We start from the raw sequence: 17264 nt of genomic DNA on the forward strand, positions 1-17264 counted from the left end.
AAGTTAATCTTTATTTTTAGCGTGTAGCGCACACTTTGATTTATTTTTCATGTAATTTTGACGACATTATCTCCATAATTAAAGTCACAGTAAATCCTGAAAAAATTAGATTTTTCGGAAGAAAATTGAATTTTTCAGCTGCCTTAACTTGACGGGTTAAAAAAACATTAGAGAAACAAGGATAAACATATCAAGTTAATCTTTATTTTTAGCGTGTAGCGCACACTTTGATTTATTTTTCATGTAATTTTGACGACATTATCTCCATAATTAAAGTCACAGTAAATCCTGAAAAAATTAGATTTTTCGGAAGAAAATTGAATTTTTCAGCTGCCTTAACTTGACGGGTTAAAAAAACATTAGAGAAACAAGGATAAACATATCAAGTTAATCTTTATTTTTAGCGTGTAGCGCTCACTTTGATTTATTTTTCATGTAATTTTGACGACATTATCTCCATAATTAAAGTCACAGCAAATCCTGAAAAAATTAGATTTTTCGGAAGAAAATTGAAGTTTTCAGTTGCCTTAATAAAAAATTTCATCAAAAAAAAAGCAAATTTTTGTTCGTGTTTTTTAACGTGTAAAATTCGCGAAAATTGCATGCAACTTGCATGCAAGTTTTGCCCACTTTCTTAAAACTTGCATGCAAGTTTTCCCGGAAGTGCTCCAGAAAAAAAAAAATTTACACCTGTCAAAAATTTGACATTTGACACCTGTCAAATTTGACAGCTGTCAAAAATTTGACATTTGACATTTGACACCTGTCAAATTTGACAGCTGTCAAAATTGACATTTGACATTTGACACCTGTCAAATTTGACAGCTGTCAAAATTGACGTTTGACATTTGACACCTGTCAAATTTGACAGCTGTCAAAATTGACATTTGACATCTGTCAAATTTGACAGCTGTCAAAATTGACATTTGACATTTGACACCTGTCAAATTTGACAGCTGTCAAAATTGACATTTGACACCTGTCAAATTTGACATTTGACATTTGGTACCTGTCCAATTTGACAGCTGTCAAAATTGACATTTGACAGCTGTCAAGTTGACAGCTGTCATCTGTCAATTTGACAGTTGTCACTTGTCACCTGTCACCCGTCAGCTGTCACCCGTCAGCTGTCAACCGTCAGCTGTCACCCGTCAGCTGTCACCCGCCAGCTGTCACCGGCTCCCGCCAACCGGCTCGGCCGTTTCCCGCCAACCGGCTCGGCCGTTTCCCGCCAACCGGCTCGGCCGTTTCCCGCCAACCGCTTCGGCCGTTTCCCGCCAACCGGTTCGGCCGAACCGGTTTAAAATTTGGGTTACCTCCTACGAAACTGGTAATCCTTCGCTCCTGTTACTTTTGCCGGATTTTTGCCGGTTTTTGGGCCAAAAACTGCCACCGGGCCCGAGAAATTTTCGACCTGAAAATTTCAACTTTTTTAACAGGAGCGCAGGATTTTCAGGAGGTAGCAGGAGCAAAATTTTTATCGATTTTTCGGCATAAACTGGTCATTTTGGGCCGGTTTTTTGGGGATGAAAATTTCAACTTTTTTAACAGGAGCGCAGGATTTTCAGGAGGTAGCAGGAGCAAAATTTTTATCGATTTTTCGGCATAAACTGGTCATTTTGGGCCGGTTTTTGGGGATGAAAATTTCAACTTTTTTAACAGGAGCGCAGGATTTTCAGGAGGTAGCAGGAGCAAAATTTTTATCGATTTTTCGGCATAAACTGGTCATTTTGGGCCGGTTTTTGGGGATGAAAATTTCAACTTTTTTAACAGGAGCGCAGGATTTTCAGGAGGTAGCAGAAGCAAAATTTTTATCGATTTTTCGGCATAAACTGGTAATTTTGGGCCGGTTTTTGGGGATGAAAATTTCAAAATTTTTACCAAAAGCGATGGATTGAAAGCAATATAAGTTACCTAACTCACTGTTTTCGGATAAAATGCAATATTTTCGGATAATTTAAAGCTTTTTTTACTGTTTTCGGATAAAATTGCAATGTTTTCGAATAATTGAAAACTGTTTAACTTACCTAAATTAATCATTTTGCATAAAATGCTAGCAGGAGCAAACATTTTTGACCAATTTTTCGACCTGAAATGTCAACTTTGGGCGGATTTTTTTCAGATATTTTGAAGCTGTTTTACTTACCAAAAATAAACATCTTTTCGGATAATGCAACAAGAAGTCGACAAAGATTTCATTTATTATTCTTTAAAGGCCTTTTATTTATTCTTGAACTAGCAAAATTGCCCGTTTTCGTCCGGGAAGACAACATTTTCAGTAAGAAGAACATTTTTATATTATTATGAAACTTATATTTACTTTTATATTGTTACTAAAGTTAATAAACTTGGTTTAAAAACTATGGTTTAGGGTTTGGTAATGCATGGAGGCGCCCAGTTTCGACTTTTGCAGACAACAAAACTTGACGATTTTAAATAACCGTTAATTGGCAAAAGCGTTGTAAAAAAACAGTCACAATAAATATTTTTTAAAGAAAAACTTGTGATTTTTTTAATAACAATATTATTGCATGGCTTTAATAGCTAAATACATAATTATTTCACGATTAATGTTAAGCATATATATTTATAAAACGAGCGCCTTTTTCGTTCAAAATAGATGAGCTTTTAAAAAACATGCTTTATTAATTTTGCGTTTTGTAACTATTTGTTCAGCTATCGACGTGAAAATTATACAACAAATAGTTCCTAAAGTGTACTGTACGGCAAAAATAATCACTCAGGTCATCTCTGTGTAGTTTTTTTTTTTGTAAAATGATTATTTAAATCGTCAAGTTGTTCTGCACCATTTTCAGAGGGATGCTTCTACCGTTGAATCATTTTCGGATCGTTCGTTGATTTCGTTAATTTTTTCTACAGTCCATAAATGGCTTGAGAGCGACATGTTTCTTCTTTTCTTATGTTTTTATTTACAGCAAACTTTGATTCACGATGAAACAACTCTACATGCTAGCGCGTCCGATCGTTTGTAGTATGGGATTGTTTGTTTGTTTAGTTTCTTTTCATACATATATGCATTTTTTTGTTTGTTTTGTTATGCTCATTTTCCATAAATGTCTCAATTTTTCTGTGTGTCTTGCCCCAGCTCACCGCCATGTGTTTGGTTTTTTTGTTTTCTTCTAGTCACTACTAACAACTACCGTAACTGCCGACACAGAGAGTGGGGCGGCCTAGAGAGGAGTGGGGGAGCCTGGTTTTATCTACCTTTAATCAGACGGGGGGGAAGGAAGGGGAACCGAAATGGGCCATGCTTTTGGTGCGGGAACCATTCGAAGGGAGAAGCTGTGCGAGGGGGTGGCGGGGGGGGCGGGCCGGAGAGAAACCAGGCAGCTTGCGGGCAGCTGCCTCCAGCCTTCGAAGGTTTCTCCGGCTCCCCTAAATACGGTTTGCGCCAGGTGTTCACCCTTCCATTTGCAGTCGTTACGCCTACATCCTTTACCTTTCGCTCGCATAATTCACCATCGCATATTCATTCCGTCCTAACGAACTGACAAATGGTGGCTCGATCACGCACGATCTTTAACCATTACCTTCGTTCTTCACGCAAAAGTCTTTCAGCACTCTGCACTAACGTAGTTTTCCCTTCGAGAGGTTCGTTCTGGTTGGTGGTCGCGCGGGGTGGAAACAATGGGAGTGGGGTGCAAACATAGGGCGGGAACCTTGCGTCATCCAATCATCCTTCTCGTTATGGAGCCAGCAGACTGGGAGTGAGACGAAACGCCGAGGCTGAAGAGGGGCTTACAGCTGGTCGCCTTTGGCCAACTGTTGCTGCTGCTGCTCGGCGCTGCCCACCTGGGAGGCTGTCCCCGAGCGGCTCCGCTTGCCCAGCCTCGGTCCGAACCACATGCCACTGTTGGCCCCGGAGCCGCCGGCGCGCTTCACGAGCCCCGGCTGGCTCAGCATCTGCTGCTGGAGGGCTCGCTGCTGCTGCTGGAGCGCCCGGGCCATCAACCAGTAGCGGGCCGCGGCTCCGCCCAGCTCCGACTTGGCTCCACCTCCGGAGCGGCCGACGCGCGGGAACGGCACCAACCCCTGGCGCTTGATCTCCTGGATGGGGTAGTCCTCTGCTGGGAGGGGGGGAGAGCGAAACAGAGATTGGGAGTAAGGTCGCTCATGCTGGAGACGATGCCGTGCCCTGGTTTTGTCCTTACCGTAGTCGTCGGCCAGGTCGACCGCTGGCAGCACTGCCGTCGGATCCCAATCGACGGACGCCAACTCCGGGTCGCTGCGTCCAACGCGAGGAAACGCGAACAGTCCCACGGTCGGGCCCCGCTTGCTACGCGCACCGACATCGAACTCGACTGCAATTGGAATAAGTGGGAAAAAAAAGGAAAGGAAATTAACTTGTGATGTTTTGATTTCAAATGTAAAAGTTGCAATAAACAAACCCTGTGTCAAAGAAAAGGCAAACAACGTCGTTATTCATGCGTCTCCAGCCATTCCCTAGCTCATCCGAAAATGATCTTCTGCCCCCGGACAGCTCCACGGTTGGTAAGTGTTATACAAACAAATCACTATACGATTTCCATTCCACTTTTGTTGCACAATGCCATTCCGAAAGAAATAGCAAACAAGCGAGAAGTTTTTCCTAGCCACATGTTGTGCTTGTTGTTTCCTGTGCTATGTTTTTAATTCGCCTCATATTTACTCACCAACTCCAATGCGATAAAGCAGTGCAGGGTTATCAGCTAAGCATTGTGGTTTGATTACATTGTATTTGACAACAAACAAAAAACAAAAATGTGAGAAATTAAAATTAAATTATTTTCCAATTTAAAACACAAAATATTTCTACATAAAAGTGATGCATTTTTGTAAAATATCACACAATCTTGCTGCATATCTGTGTTTTCTTCGCCCCCTATTCCGCCCTTACGCTCCCTCTCCCTCCACGGGAAAATGCCTCCAAAGCAGAGGTAGCGCATTCAACCAAATGAAAACGCTCCAGGACTCGTTTTCCGTGTGTTGACAAGTGATTGTTTGAAAATTGGTGGTACTACACTTTGATGGCGTTTATTAATATTTGTTGACAGACGGTGGTGTTGATAAAAATGTCTTTCAACATTCGCTCTCAGTTGCCTGTTCCTTCCTCCCCCCCCCCTCCCCCCTCCCCTCCCTCCGCCCCCTTCGTAGAACTAAAACACGAAACATGCCCAAGGATGTTATGCCAAGAAATGATAATTGATAACGACATTACGCACACCCGCAGCGCCTTTGTTCGCGTGGTTCGCGCCCTGCGGCACCCTTCTCCCACCCCTCCCTCCCACCTCTTTTCCACCGGCCTTTCGTGCCCCAACTCCAACGCCTAGCCTGCGGCTCGGCTTAGGACATTTTCATTTACCGCCATCCCATTCGTTAGCCGCCGGCCTCGGCTTTCCCCGTAGGCCGCGGGATCCGTGCTGGCATTTTCCCCCTCCCCCACCTTTTCCGCCCCCACCCTGCTTATCCGGCGGTGCGGATGCACTTCTGCTGCATGGGCCGGGTGCGGGATTAGAATAATTGTTTTCCTTTCTTCGTCACCGGCCCCAACACCCCGCACCCCCCCATGCCACCCACGGCTTCGGCGGTTCCGAGAGCGCGCCCCACTGGGTGTTTTCCGATGGCTAATGAACTCGTTTTCCCATTTCCATTCTCATCCAACGGCGAAGAGACGAAGGATGGACCGGATTAAACAAACAGAAATTTAGAGGGAAAAAAAAACTCCTTCCAATGATTCGCCCCATTTAAATTCGAACTGTTTTTCCAAAAATTATCTATTAATTGATGGGAACCGAGTCCTCCGCCTGCACTAACCTCCCCCTCCCTTCCCTTAGAGCATGAGGTAAATGAGTTTCAGCAAGTTCTACGATGCATTCACCATAGACAAAGGCAACTTAGCTACTTGAAACGACGTGGTGTTAAACGTCTACAAACTGTCTTGGGTGTGTTTTCAAAAAAAAACTAATCAATAATACTCGTTGTACGTTTAGCTTCTCGCGGGATAAATTACCGTTGAAAGTTGCGGCGCGCCTTTAGCACCTTTAATGCTCGCGGTGGAAAACTGGCACTGCAAGCACGGCGTGGCGATTCCAGATTACATCCAATCGTCGATCGTAGATAAAAGACGATACGGGGGCCATATGCTGCGAAAACCGAAACGGCACGTTGGGTAAACAGTGCCATATTATAGCGCACGGTGCGGCCAGCAGCTCGTATTTATGGGGCCGAATTCGATCTAAAACCGGGCCACCGAAAGACACCGACGAGGATAACGGCCACCACCCCACCCGAAGAAAAACCCCCCAACCTGCTGCGGAGTTTGGACACGGGGGAAAACTCACCTTCTGCGCGGCATAACGGTGCGGCCAGCAGGACGACGGCGAGCGTCACGTACACCAGCATCTTCACCAGCATGGCGTCGATCGGAAGATAAAGATCTGGGCAACCGAAACAACACCTCCAACGGCTGCAAACGCGTGGGAAAGCGACGCTCGGCTGCTCGGGTGTTTTGTTTGTTTTTATTTTACTCTTGGCGACACCCTTCAATCACTCACGAATAACTTTTGTGTTGCGCTGGGAAGATCTTGACGGGTTGAAAGATGAGGCTGCGGCCAAAATGTGGCAAGGAAATGCACTCGCTCGCGGACTTGCACACGGGGACACCCACTTCACGGACAGGACAGACAGTCTCACAGTCTGCTCGTCGTCACTCGGACAGTTCGGCTGTGCACGGTGTTGTGTCGAGCGGATGTCCGGCCGCCTGCCTTTTATAGGGGCGCAAGCTCAGCCGACGAATTTGAATACCGTGCACCAGGAAGGGGGGAAGAGGGGGAGGCGAACGCGAACCGTTGGCCAGCTTACCATCTCCGGTGCGCATGTCCTTCAGGTATCCCCTTCGCCTCTCCCCACGCATCACTCTCTCTCCAGCGTCCGGCGGATCTCAAGATCTTCCCGTTAGCCGAATTCATCATTCGAGTAGAAACACCACCGTATACAGTGGTGTTCGCAAAACCACCCGAACCCGTGCTCGATCCTAGTTCTAGTTTCTTCCTTTTTCCTTCATTATTCTATACAAGATTCCGAACCGATTGGTATCAATTGCATTTATAATTTAAAATGTGTGGATTGTGGATTTAGAAATTGTACAATATTGACTCGATATAGTTTATACAGTGTTATGTTTAGAAAGTTTCGAAAACGTAAGTGGTTTGTCTTACATTTCTCCCCGTTCTCCCCTCACATGTTTTTCATTTGTTTCTTCAACAATAACAATAAGAATAATGTAGTAGCCTAAGATGTTTGTTAACAAGATTTTACTTGATTTCGTTATCAAATTTGTTTCACTTCGAACTCCACGCCAAAAATACTCAAGTAGTTGTCAAAAATACAAAGGTAGTTTTATACACTCTTAGTAGAATATCCAGAAAGAAAATGATCGCAGAAAAATAGTAAAATTGAAAATGGTCAGCTTAGAAAAAACAAAAGCAGGTTACATAAGTCGAGGTAACTTTTCTTTTCAGAAAATACATTTGCAAATAAATTTTCATTTAATCCTACCTTGTTTTCATCTGAACACTAAACAAACTCATTATAATATCTAACGAATGAATAGAATATAGCAAATGTGAACCCCTCCCAGTCAAGCGCAACACCCCATCGCTGCAACACTCTCAGCCACAGGTGTAATTTTCCAGTAATCACGCGCTCTTGGTCTCTCTTTTCGCCGGGATTGCTGGGCACTGCTTCCATTCCCCACTTTTTTGCGGGAAAACAAACGTTACGGGGGATTTCCGTATCGATAGCGAGGGATGGGCGATTATCAGTTGCAACAAACTTGTTTCGGAACGGGGAGTTTACCTGTGGAACCACCCGGTAATGGTCTCGGTAACAGCAACGAGCCGACAGGTGACGTGCGTCTTACTGGTGACGCACCTGAGAGGGGAGCAGAGAGAGAGAGAGAGAGAGAAGGAGCTACAACGGAAGGGAAAAGGGGGAAACACGGGGGTGTGAAAGCAAGGCTCAAATCATGCCGGGCGGCCCAACAACCGCTTAGAACTGTCGTTTGGTTTTGGGCCACCGGGATTAGCAGGCCCGATAATCGTTCCCCTAAGCGACGCCGACACGTAGGTTTGTGTCCTTTCGGATACACGGGTAATGATTGTTTCATTAGTTGGACACTCTCTCCCTCTCCCTCCTTGGACCTCCTGGGGGGAGGGGGAAGGGCTTCCTATCGACAGTGGATCCCACTGGATGCAATTTCAACACCATCAGCCGCGGCATGACGTGAACCCGGAGACTCATCAAATCAGCGGCCCAGGGCAGGGGGTGGAGGGCAAATGCTAATAAAAGCACCCATCTTCAATCCCGAGATTCCGGTCTCCCGGGGATCCAGGGCCAACGCCACGCTACCCCCCTCCCTTCCCCATTGCAACCGGTCGCCATCTTTTCACCGCCGCCGCCCGAAAGGCTGCTAAATTGAAACAAATTCCCGTCGATTAATTTTCGTTCGGATGCTGCATTTTTAACGCCGGGCCACCCCGGTAGGGGTTTTTTTTTTAAAGTGCCAGCTGCCAGCCGGTGGTCATGGCTGCACCTCGTCCCCGGCTTGGACGGCCACGTGCGGCGAAGCCAGCTATTTTAAGGCACCGGGCACCCGTGTCCTTGCGGCCTCAGAGCTTCCCTGGTGGGTTTTGCAGCTGTTCGCCAATTCTTTGCCAGTTTTTCGATCGAAATAGAAAAAACACAAGGCTAAGCCGGAGGGGAAGCCTTGAGTTCTTTAAGCTAGATTAGTTTGCTCCTCAATCTGCAAAAGGCAGCAATTGGAAGAAACTACTCGCTTCTTAATAATCCTGCAAGCCTTTCGGATTTTTTTTTTGTTCGTGCCAAGATATGGGGGGCGATCCGGAGTAATTGATAGCGCAAAGCCGACGGGGCTAGAAACGAGGATTATTTTATGCACTTTCCTCCGCCTCGCTGGATCGGTAAAACGCTTCGAGATGTTTGTTTGTTCTGTGTGATTCGGTTTAAAGATACGGAAAAGGATTTTCCCCCTTCAGCGAATTCATCAGCAGCAGCTAAGCAATTAGCAACCGGAGCGATTAGAATAAGGCTTGAAAACATTTGAAAACAACATGAGTTAATGTTATGAAACGGGTTTTAGTATGTTCCAATTATGTTAGATAAGAAAAAAAACACTTGAAATGATTTCATTTTCATAAACCGTGTCCAGTTGATCAATAAATGATGATTTCAGGCGACGTGAAGTGTTGGGCCGTGCAAGCAATAATACCGTTTTCGAACATGCTGCAATGCAAGTGCGCAATTACACTGCCAGTGCACTTGCGATATCCCATATGCGCGTTTATGTTGGTTATCTTCCTGGTAAAAATATTCGCGTAATTAATTAACCCGAAGGAACACAACCCAGCCCCGAAGGCCGCTGTTAAAACCCTCGGAGGGGCGGTGGTAGAGAAGACAAACAAAATCACCATTTCGTGGCTTGCGCGGCGTACGTGGGCGTACGATCCTGCGGTCTTCATACCTGTGGCTTCCCAACGCGTCGTTGGGGTGGGTGGGGGAGGTTAAAATATCGCTAAAAATATGGCGCAAAAATTGGATGGCAAGATATTGATGGGGAGTTTTTAATTTTTTTTTTCGGGGGTAGAAAATCAATAGCACCCGAGGATGGAGAGACGGGGCAAGGGCGCGCGGAGAGGAGTCACCGTTGTGGATTGCGTCCGGCGCTCTCGGCGGAGTTTCGGAGTATACGATTTATTTCATATTGCCCATCCGGAGTACAAAAACAAACAAATTACGACTAATTAACGAGCTAAGCGGCTTTCCTCGTTCGTGGTTGGTTACGTTCGGGGTGAGGGGGAGAGGGAGCGAGTGGGGAGAGGAGCCGCTTAGCGACACAATGAAGCGGAACGACACAAAACGTGGTGCAGCAACACACTCGTGGGTAGTCTCTGTAAGTATGCTCGATGTTGTTGTTGTTGTCAATAGAGTAGATTGGCTAGTATCTTGGCGACGAAAGGGTGGGAAGGCAGGAGGGAAGGGTGGTTTGGGGACACCTCGACACGCAGCCTTACAGCCATCCGCCAAGCGTGCGGCCCGTGCTCTTCGACTTGCCGCGGGCTGAGGGTGAAGCGGCCGGCGCGGAAGTGGAGGTGTCCTCGGCGGTAGGACTGAGACGCTCCGGAGTCTTCGCGCTGGACGGCGAGCGGGAGCGGGGAGCGGTGAGATTCGCACCCGATTTCGTCGAACCTGTCGGCGAGAGCGTATCCATGGGGCGGGCGGCCACTTCCGGCGATTTCGAGCCGGACTCGCGGGACTCCGACTCCGGAGTTGGCTCGCGGGACTCGTGGGCAAGATCGGGAACCTCGTGGCGCTCCAGCGGAGGACTGTTGGGCGGAATGGGCGACACGGGACGCTCGGGGATGGCGTCGTCCAGCGGCGGTACCGGCGGGCTGGATCCGGATGCGGGCGTATCGGAGCGCTCCTCGTTCGGATCTTCGATGATCGGCGATCGGACTCGGACTCGGATGCGCTCCAGCTTGCTCAACTCCTCCGTCGCCGGCGCGCCCCTTTCCACGGTGCCCGACGTGGCGCTGTTCGTCGGCGACGGTTCCTCGACGGTGACGGATGCCTCAGCACTCACCACCTCCTTCGGCTCGCTACCCTCCGCACCATCACCTTCAGCTCCCTCCAAACCCTGAGAAGCGTCGTACTGCGTGTAAGATACTCCCCTCTAGCAAAAGGGCCACGCCAAAGATACCTACACTTATCTTGTCCTTCATATCGACCAGCTTCTTGATGGAGCTCTGCTTCCACGACTTGCGGCGCTCGTGCTCGAACTCGGCCGTCTCGACGCCGCCGGCCGCCGCCACATCCGTCATGTCCTTCTTCAGCTTGGTCGTCATGAACTTGACGTACGCGACGCGCGTCACCGGCGTCACCTCCGACAGCTTCGGGTTGTACGCGACCAGATGGTCGGTGTCCATCTCCAGCCCCTTCTCCGAGTTGTCCAGGATCTGCTTGCGCAGGCTCTGCCGGCTGCGGCGCATGATGGCCTCGGTCGAGTTGCCGATGGGGTCGCGGGCCACCGTGCTGCGGCGCACCAGCGCATTCCAGTCCTCCGGCTTCCTGCAGCGATTAACGCAAACGTAAGAAAACCAAGGCACCCACATGTAACACCCCGCGCCCGCTACGTACTTCTTCTTCGTGCTCGACTTGTTGCCGATCGCCTTCGCTATCGTGCTGAACACGTCCGCCGGCTTCTCGGTGGCGGCATTGAACGTATCCTGCAGAATGCCCTCAACGAACCCGATCTGGAAGTCCTTCAGTATTCTTCGCTCCATGACGCGTCCCTTCTTGCCGGCGACTGGTGACGAGGGAAGGAAAGGAAGTAAAATGCAGTGGCGGATCCATACGGTAAGCACACTAAGCAGCTGCAGCTGTCTCATCAAATGCGTAATGAATTTGCGAATGAATTGTGTTTTGATTTGCAGAAAAGGTCACCCAAACGTCACATGTTTGTGGTTTGTTCAGTTAAAATATAAAATACTGCTGCACTAACGTATATTAAAGCGATCAGTGTGCAGATTATTTTGCAGAACGGGAGAATTAGCAAAACCAATGCTCTGCCCCAGCTCCAAACGTATTTCTAATGCACAAACTTTTCACCCAAATGAACTTGTTCGAGTTTTGAAGAGACTCAATAATTAAATGAATTTAAAAATGAATTAAACTGCTCGTCAATTTCGTTCATGGAAAATACTATTCGTAATGATTCTCCCGGAAAGTTCGCAAAGATGGGTTTCGCATGAAGTATGGGTTTGAAATTAAGGCTTTTGGCAGTTAAAACTTGGGAAAATATTGAGGAAAATTTTGGTTTGTAACGTAGTTGAGTTTCTATCAATTTTCAAATATAAAGTTGAGTGTTGATTGTAATGAATGTTTATGCGGCCTTCTCACTTGCATTCTCGTTCGGCTTCAGGTTGGGCGTTCGCATGCCGTTCTGGTGCAGAATATCGATCAGCTCGTACCGGAGCGTGCTGATGTCCTGCCGGATCTCCATCACGTCGTCCTCGGTGATGCCAAAGTCGTCGCGCTTGCGCTGCTCGGCGGTGACGTAGCGCCGCACCAGCAGCTTCATCACGTTCTCGTGCCGCCGCTGGGCCTTCTCCCGGTTGCGTTTCTGTGGGCCGCAAAAGAAAAAAATGGTTCAATCAATAGTAAGTCCTAGTTTTTTTTGTTTTTTGCACTATTCCACAAACAAACAAGTCCGGCGGCGGTTTGGCAGTGTGCTGAAACGTCACCAACACGCAACACCCCACCGGCAAAACTTCACACGTCGTGGGTTGGTGATGTCTTTGACTGGGCAGTTGTAATACCCTCCGGGAACCCTTGCAACCCATCGGCATCGAGGCAACGTTGGAGAGGGGAACTGAAACAGAAATTTCATCCGGAGATTTTTATCCATCCCCCCCGCCCCCTCCCCACTGGAGTTGTCTAGCGAAGGATGTGGATGAAAGTTGAAATGTTATCAGACGCGACGCGTGGCATATTGTGATATTTTCCAGTCACTCGAGGGGGAAAAGGACAATTCAATTACCTTGCTTTCCAATAAACAGTGAAAAAGAAAAAAACAACTTACTATAATGCTGGTCGTGGAACGCTTGTCGCCGGAGCATTTGCATAGGTTGGTGAAGTTTTTAATCGACGGAAACAGGTTGAACGGGGGCGGTAGCGTATCGCCGTCCTCGAAGTAGCTCATCCATAGCCGCGAGCGGGCGAACTTCCACTCGGTGTCGGAGCGTTCCTGGGGGGGGAGGGGGGAGAAACGGAAACGACGGAAGGGGTGAGTTGTAGGTTGTGGTCTGGCCCCGGCCCAAAGCAGGAGCTCTCCCGAGCCGTACGCACCGAAATGATTTGGTACGAGTTGCTCATCATGGCGATCAGCATGTTGAGCAGCACGATGATGTTGATGACACTGTACGAGCCGAACATGAGCAGCGCCCAGAAGCGCGTGAAGCTCTTGATGCCGCTCAGCTCGAACGCCATCAGGTCGACCAGGCCGAACGACGCCCAGAACAGCGACTGCGACGTCTCGAAGAGGTTGGCGAAGCGGCGCCAGATGGCGCACGCCTTCTCGTTGTTGTCGAAGTCCGGCAGGCCGCTCGGCAGGTGGAAGCACTTGTTCTTCTCCAGCACCGCGTAGTACCACAGCAGCTGGTTCAGCCCGCAGCCGAACGCGAACAGCACCAGCGTGTAGATGAAGAAGAACTTGATGATGTCGATGATCATGCGCCCGAGCGACACCTGCAGCGGTCCGAGATGCGGGTTGATGGAGAAGATGTGCACCAGCTTCAGGAAGGAGAAGATCATCCCGGCGGCGAACGCACCCTCGGAGAGCAGCATCGGGTCGAAGGGATCCCACTGTTCGCGCGGGTACCACGGGTTCAGGCCAGCTCGTGCGTCGCGCTGTCGGTGCGTTCAATGAATGATTGAATGAAGAGTCACATTAAAGTCGCACTCCTAGGCAGGGCCTTCCCCTTCCGACACCTACCCAAACCGTGTACCAGGACGTGAAGCGCAAACTCATCCACACTATGTAGAACGTGTTCGAGATAAAGTCGACAATGTTCCACAGATCGGACACGTACTCCATCAAACCGTCGTTCCACAGGGATTTCATCTCGTGCCATATTAAACCTTTTGGTGGGAGGGTGGGAAGCAAAACAAAAGCCACATGAAGTTGTTGTACCTTGCAACCGCGCTGCTCGACATACTTATGATGTACAGTATGACCAGACACTCGAACATTCCCGGCAGCGAGCCACGCTCCTTTCGCTTCCACTCGGCCAAGATATCCTGCGCCCAGTCCGGGCCGAACCACTCGATGGCGAGGTACTCGACGCGCTGGGACGCACCACCAAGCAGCACTGGCGCGCGCGGGTGGGAAGAATTTGGGGGAAAGGACCAGCGATCAGAACTTGTGACAGAGGAAGGGTGCGGGGGGTTTTTTTAGAGTATGTTCATACTTAGAAAGAACGCGTAACTTGCCGAATGGACGATGAACTTCACGAACGGCTTCTTCATGAACAGGCCCATCTCGGAGTTCGGTGCGATCATGTAGATCAGGCTGTACACCGGGAACATGGTGCCCAGCTTCGCCACCTGCATGATCTGGCCGATGAACGATTTGCGCCGGAAGCCGGGCAACCCCTCGTACCAGATCGCCGCCAGTAGCTGCTGCACGTTGGGGTGGGCCACGAACTACGCATGTTGGGCGAAAGGGGAAAGTCAATAGATTTCCCCTGAGGGGCGGTTGCCGCTGGTGCCGTACCATTTTCTGCTTGTGATTCAGGGCCAGCTTGAGCCGCTCGAGCGTTTGCCGCTCGCCGGGCTCCCAGTTGTCGACCGCGCCCGGGCTGAAGTTGAGCATGATCTCGAGCTCGTTGGAGGTGCGCGCGTGGTCCAGCAGCGCCGTCGCGAACTCCTGCACCGCCGCCCGCATTTGCTACCCTCGGCGAGGGGAGGATATAGGGGACCAGGTCAGAGAAAGGGGCTTACGAGCACGCGAAACGCTACTGCCGCCTACCGTGTACTCGGCGCGAAATTCCGTCTCCATGCGGCTCAGGCGGCGCAGCTCCCAGGACAGATGGAACGCCGTCGAGATTGGGTCCTTCGAGCTGAGCGCTATCAGCGAGCTGGACGAGAGCGCCTTGTAGGCGTTGATGCGTGACTGGGAGTGGCGCAGGGAGTCCTGCTCGCTAGAGGTGACACACTCATCGCAACCGCACCTGGGAAACCGGGGAAAATGAGCAAAACGAGAGGGGTGTGTGTGTGTGTGTGTGTGGGAAAACCCCAAAAGAAGGAGAAGGGGGCATGTGCGTGGGCATGATTAATTTGCCTAAACTCACGGGGGCAACTTCAGGGAGCCGACCGAATGACCGATCACGTCGTGGGACGTGCGCCTGAAACGGTGTCCCATTAATCACCCACTTACCGTACATCGTGCGGCATCGGCAGCGTCGCTCCACGGTCAAGCAGGATTTTTAGGATTTCGTAGTTGTTCTTGTGGGCGGCCAGTATCAGCGGGGTGATGTCGGCGGTAAAGGACGACGAGGACCGGTCCACTGCCTCCCAGCTCTGCGGCGAGGGTGGGTGGGATGAGAGAAAAGAGTGAACGTTCAATAGGGCGTTCATGCAGCGGTTTGCCAAAATTTTCTTACGTAGGGATCGCCCGGCACGTGGTTCTCCTCCTCCCACAGCAGCAACGTTTCCACAGCCTCGACGTACTCCTCTTTGATGGCATGCAGCAGTGCATCCTGCGGAAACGGGTGAAACCGGGTTAACCGGGTTAATGGTGGCGACATCTCACTTGCTCGTGGTGTGTTTTTTTTGTTCGTCCTCGGAAGCCGGGCGCTTATCGCCACGGCTCTGGTGACGATGAGTAATTCCTAGCGTCGCCATTATTCATCCCCCTTACGCCATCCGCCATTGCAGATGCACGGACGACCGAAAGGATTTACCTGGCGTACCAGGGCCGTTAGTTAATACCACAAACGACACTCGACTGCCGTCCGGGGGATTAGCTGCGCGGCCCAAGGCTCGGGAAAACAGTACCGTTACCCCCCCGTCCTCCGGCCCCCTTCCCTCCACACCCTACCTTGACTTTGATGCCCTCCCGCAGCAGCAGGTTGATCAGCTCGATGTTTTCGTTCTCGATGGCCGCTATGAGGGCGGAGCGGTTCAGCGGATCCACGCAGTTAATGTCGAACTCTTCCGGCGTCTCCTTGTTCTCCTGGATGATTCTGCGAATCGGCCAATGGCAAACCGGGAATGGCAAACGGATTAGTGCGTGGACAGGTGGGGTTACATCATCGCGAGCGTGCCCAGCCCCTCCAATTCCCCCGCGTGGCAAAATTGTATTTCTAATAATGCACGCACCAGGGGTGGATTATTTTCCTTCGGTTCATGCTTCCTAACCATTTATGAACGGGGGGGGTTTCCGGTCCCCACGATTACCCTTAACCTTCACTGTAAAAGATACCGCTGTCGGTGGAGGAAATACCAACGCACAACCCCGGGTGCGGTTAACACACGGCTTACGTAATACTTATTTTAAAATGACAGCGAATCCCGTCGGTAAACCGTGGAAGGTGCAAACTTGTACGGGTTCTTTTGCTAGCTTCCTGTCAGTTTGGTTTTGAAATGTATGTTAAGAATGAAAGTACGGAATGGTCCCCAGCACGGAGGGTTGTGTATACCGGTTAGAATCGTCCAAAACCAATGCCGTCGATAATGTAAATTCAATTAGAAACGCACGAAGCAAATCAAATGAAGCGGACCGGAACCTCTCACGGTCAGCCTGTTGTAAAAAGCGCGCCTTTGATCGATTGACGACGGACCTGGGCGCTTCGCCGCAGCGTGTTTGATTGGAAAGTCGGTAGTTGATAGTGATTCCGGCGCGAGGTGAAGTGGTCGCTTTTGAGGTAGGCGCCTATTTAGAGCATCATCGTCAGCTTAATGTGGTTGTGTCAACCACGTGCAGCTTACGTGCCGCATTTCGCACGTCAGCGCTTAAGCGCTTGGCCTTGGCCCAAGGAAGGGTGCGCGTCCGCGAAGGCTGTTAAGGCGGATTATTCCCCCCGCGGTTGTGTTACCTTCGCACCGTTGCGCAATCACCCCGTTCGGCGCTCAGCAGGAACCGCTTCTCGGTCTTCGTCAGCACGATGTCCTGGATGTCGAGGTCGAACTCGGAGGCGGCGCTCTTGAGCGAGCGCCGCATCGACGGATGGTCACCGATCCCCGGCTCCGCGTTGCCATCCTCCAGCGAGACGGTCGAGTTGACGAGGTTCTCGCGCGACTCGGTCGCCTTCTTCATCGTGATGATTGTTGCTTGATCTTCGGATGGTCTTCGGATTGGCCTAGGTCTTTCTAAGAGCAGCCTCTCTCCTCGCACCCCACACGCGTACCCTACGCCACGCTCACACACGCACACACTCCGGCAGAGGCACACGCGATTATAGGGTTGACAGCTGCGGTGTGTAACTCTGATCTGATAACACGGCTATGGCACTAAAGCACTGGCCCGGCCTGCATTGTGGCTACCAAGTACACTACCTAGGCACTCTCTCGCACCCCACGCAATTACATCGCGACTGCGGCCTGTCGACTGAGTGGACCGAGCCTGGTTCCGGGCGTGCCTTCTCCACCCACACAGGAAGCCACGGCGTCGGGGACACTCCCACCGG

The 17264-nt window shown here is 50.0% G+C and overlaps 2 protein-coding genes across 3 annotated transcripts; both read right to left on the minus strand.

Annotated features, from left to right (window-relative positions):
• Positions 1 to 2983: 2983 nt before the first annotated feature.
• Positions 2984 to 6414, minus strand: LOC131268754 (cardio acceleratory peptide 2b). Its single transcript, XM_058271031.1, has 3 exons — positions 6342 to 6414; positions 4173 to 4322; positions 2984 to 4085 (listed from the first exon to the last, which is right to left on the minus strand). Exons 1-3 carry the CDS (start codon positions 6412 to 6414, stop codon positions 3760 to 3762), a joined length of 549 nt encoding a protein of 182 aa, XP_058127014.1. The 3' UTR covers positions 2984 to 3759.
• A 3316-nt stretch (positions 6415 to 9730) lies between these two features.
• Positions 9731 to 16894, minus strand: LOC131269618 (transient receptor potential protein). Of its 2 annotated transcripts, none has more exons than XM_058272078.1 (15): positions 16674 to 16894; positions 15677 to 15821; positions 15240 to 15335; positions 15014 to 15156; positions 14606 to 14807; positions 14351 to 14524; positions 14046 to 14280; positions 13794 to 13946; positions 13571 to 13716; positions 12925 to 13485; positions 12659 to 12823; positions 11977 to 12199; positions 11215 to 11383; positions 10782 to 11145; positions 9731 to 10705 (listed from the first exon to the last, which is right to left on the minus strand). In XM_058272078.1, exons 1-15 carry the CDS (start codon positions 16892 to 16894, stop codon positions 10088 to 10090), a joined length of 3615 nt encoding a protein of 1204 aa, XP_058128061.1. In that variant the 3' UTR covers positions 9731 to 10087. The 2 variants fall into 2 exon arrangements, with proteins under 2 accessions (XP_058128061.1, XP_058128060.1); XM_058272077.1 differs by having other exon boundaries at positions 9731 to 10714.
• Positions 16895 to 17264: the final 370 nt, after the last annotated feature.

This window comes from Anopheles coustani, chromosome X, assembly GCF_943734705.1.
Source record: "Anopheles coustani chromosome X, idAnoCousDA_361_x.2, whole genome shotgun sequence".
In the NCBI taxonomy this organism is placed as follows: domain Eukaryota; kingdom Metazoa; phylum Arthropoda; class Insecta; order Diptera; family Culicidae; genus Anopheles; species Anopheles coustani.

What these genes read in the sequence shown, in the direction of transcription:
- LOC131268754 (XM_058271031.1), bottom strand. Translation starts at nt 6,414, where the DNA reads ATGCTGGTGAAGATGCTGGTGTACGTGACGCTCGCCGTCGTCCTGCTG. An exon ending in ACCGTTATGCCGCGCAGAAG is followed by an intron (nt 4,323 to 6,341) that starts GTGAGTTTTCCC and finishes TTCCAATTGCAG; the next exon opens with TCGAGTTCGATGTCGGTGCG. An exon ending in CGACCTGGCCGACGACTACG is followed by an intron (nt 4,086 to 4,172) that starts GTAAGGACAAAA and finishes CCCTCCCAGCAG; the next exon opens with AGGACTACCCCATCCAGGAG.
- LOC131269618 (XM_058272077.1), bottom strand. Translation starts at nt 16,894, where the DNA reads ATGAAGAAGGCGACCGAGTCGCGCGAGAACCTCGTCAACTCGACCGTC. An exon ending in GGGAGGGCATCAAAGTCAAG is followed by an intron (nt 15,336 to 15,676) that starts GTAGGGTGTGGA and finishes CCGTTTCCGCAG; the next exon opens with GATGCACTGCTGCATGCCAT. An exon ending in CGTCCTGGTACACGGTTTGG is followed by an intron (nt 13,486 to 13,570) that starts GTAGGTGTCGGA and finishes ACGCACCGACAG; the next exon opens with CGCGACGCACGAGCTGGCCT.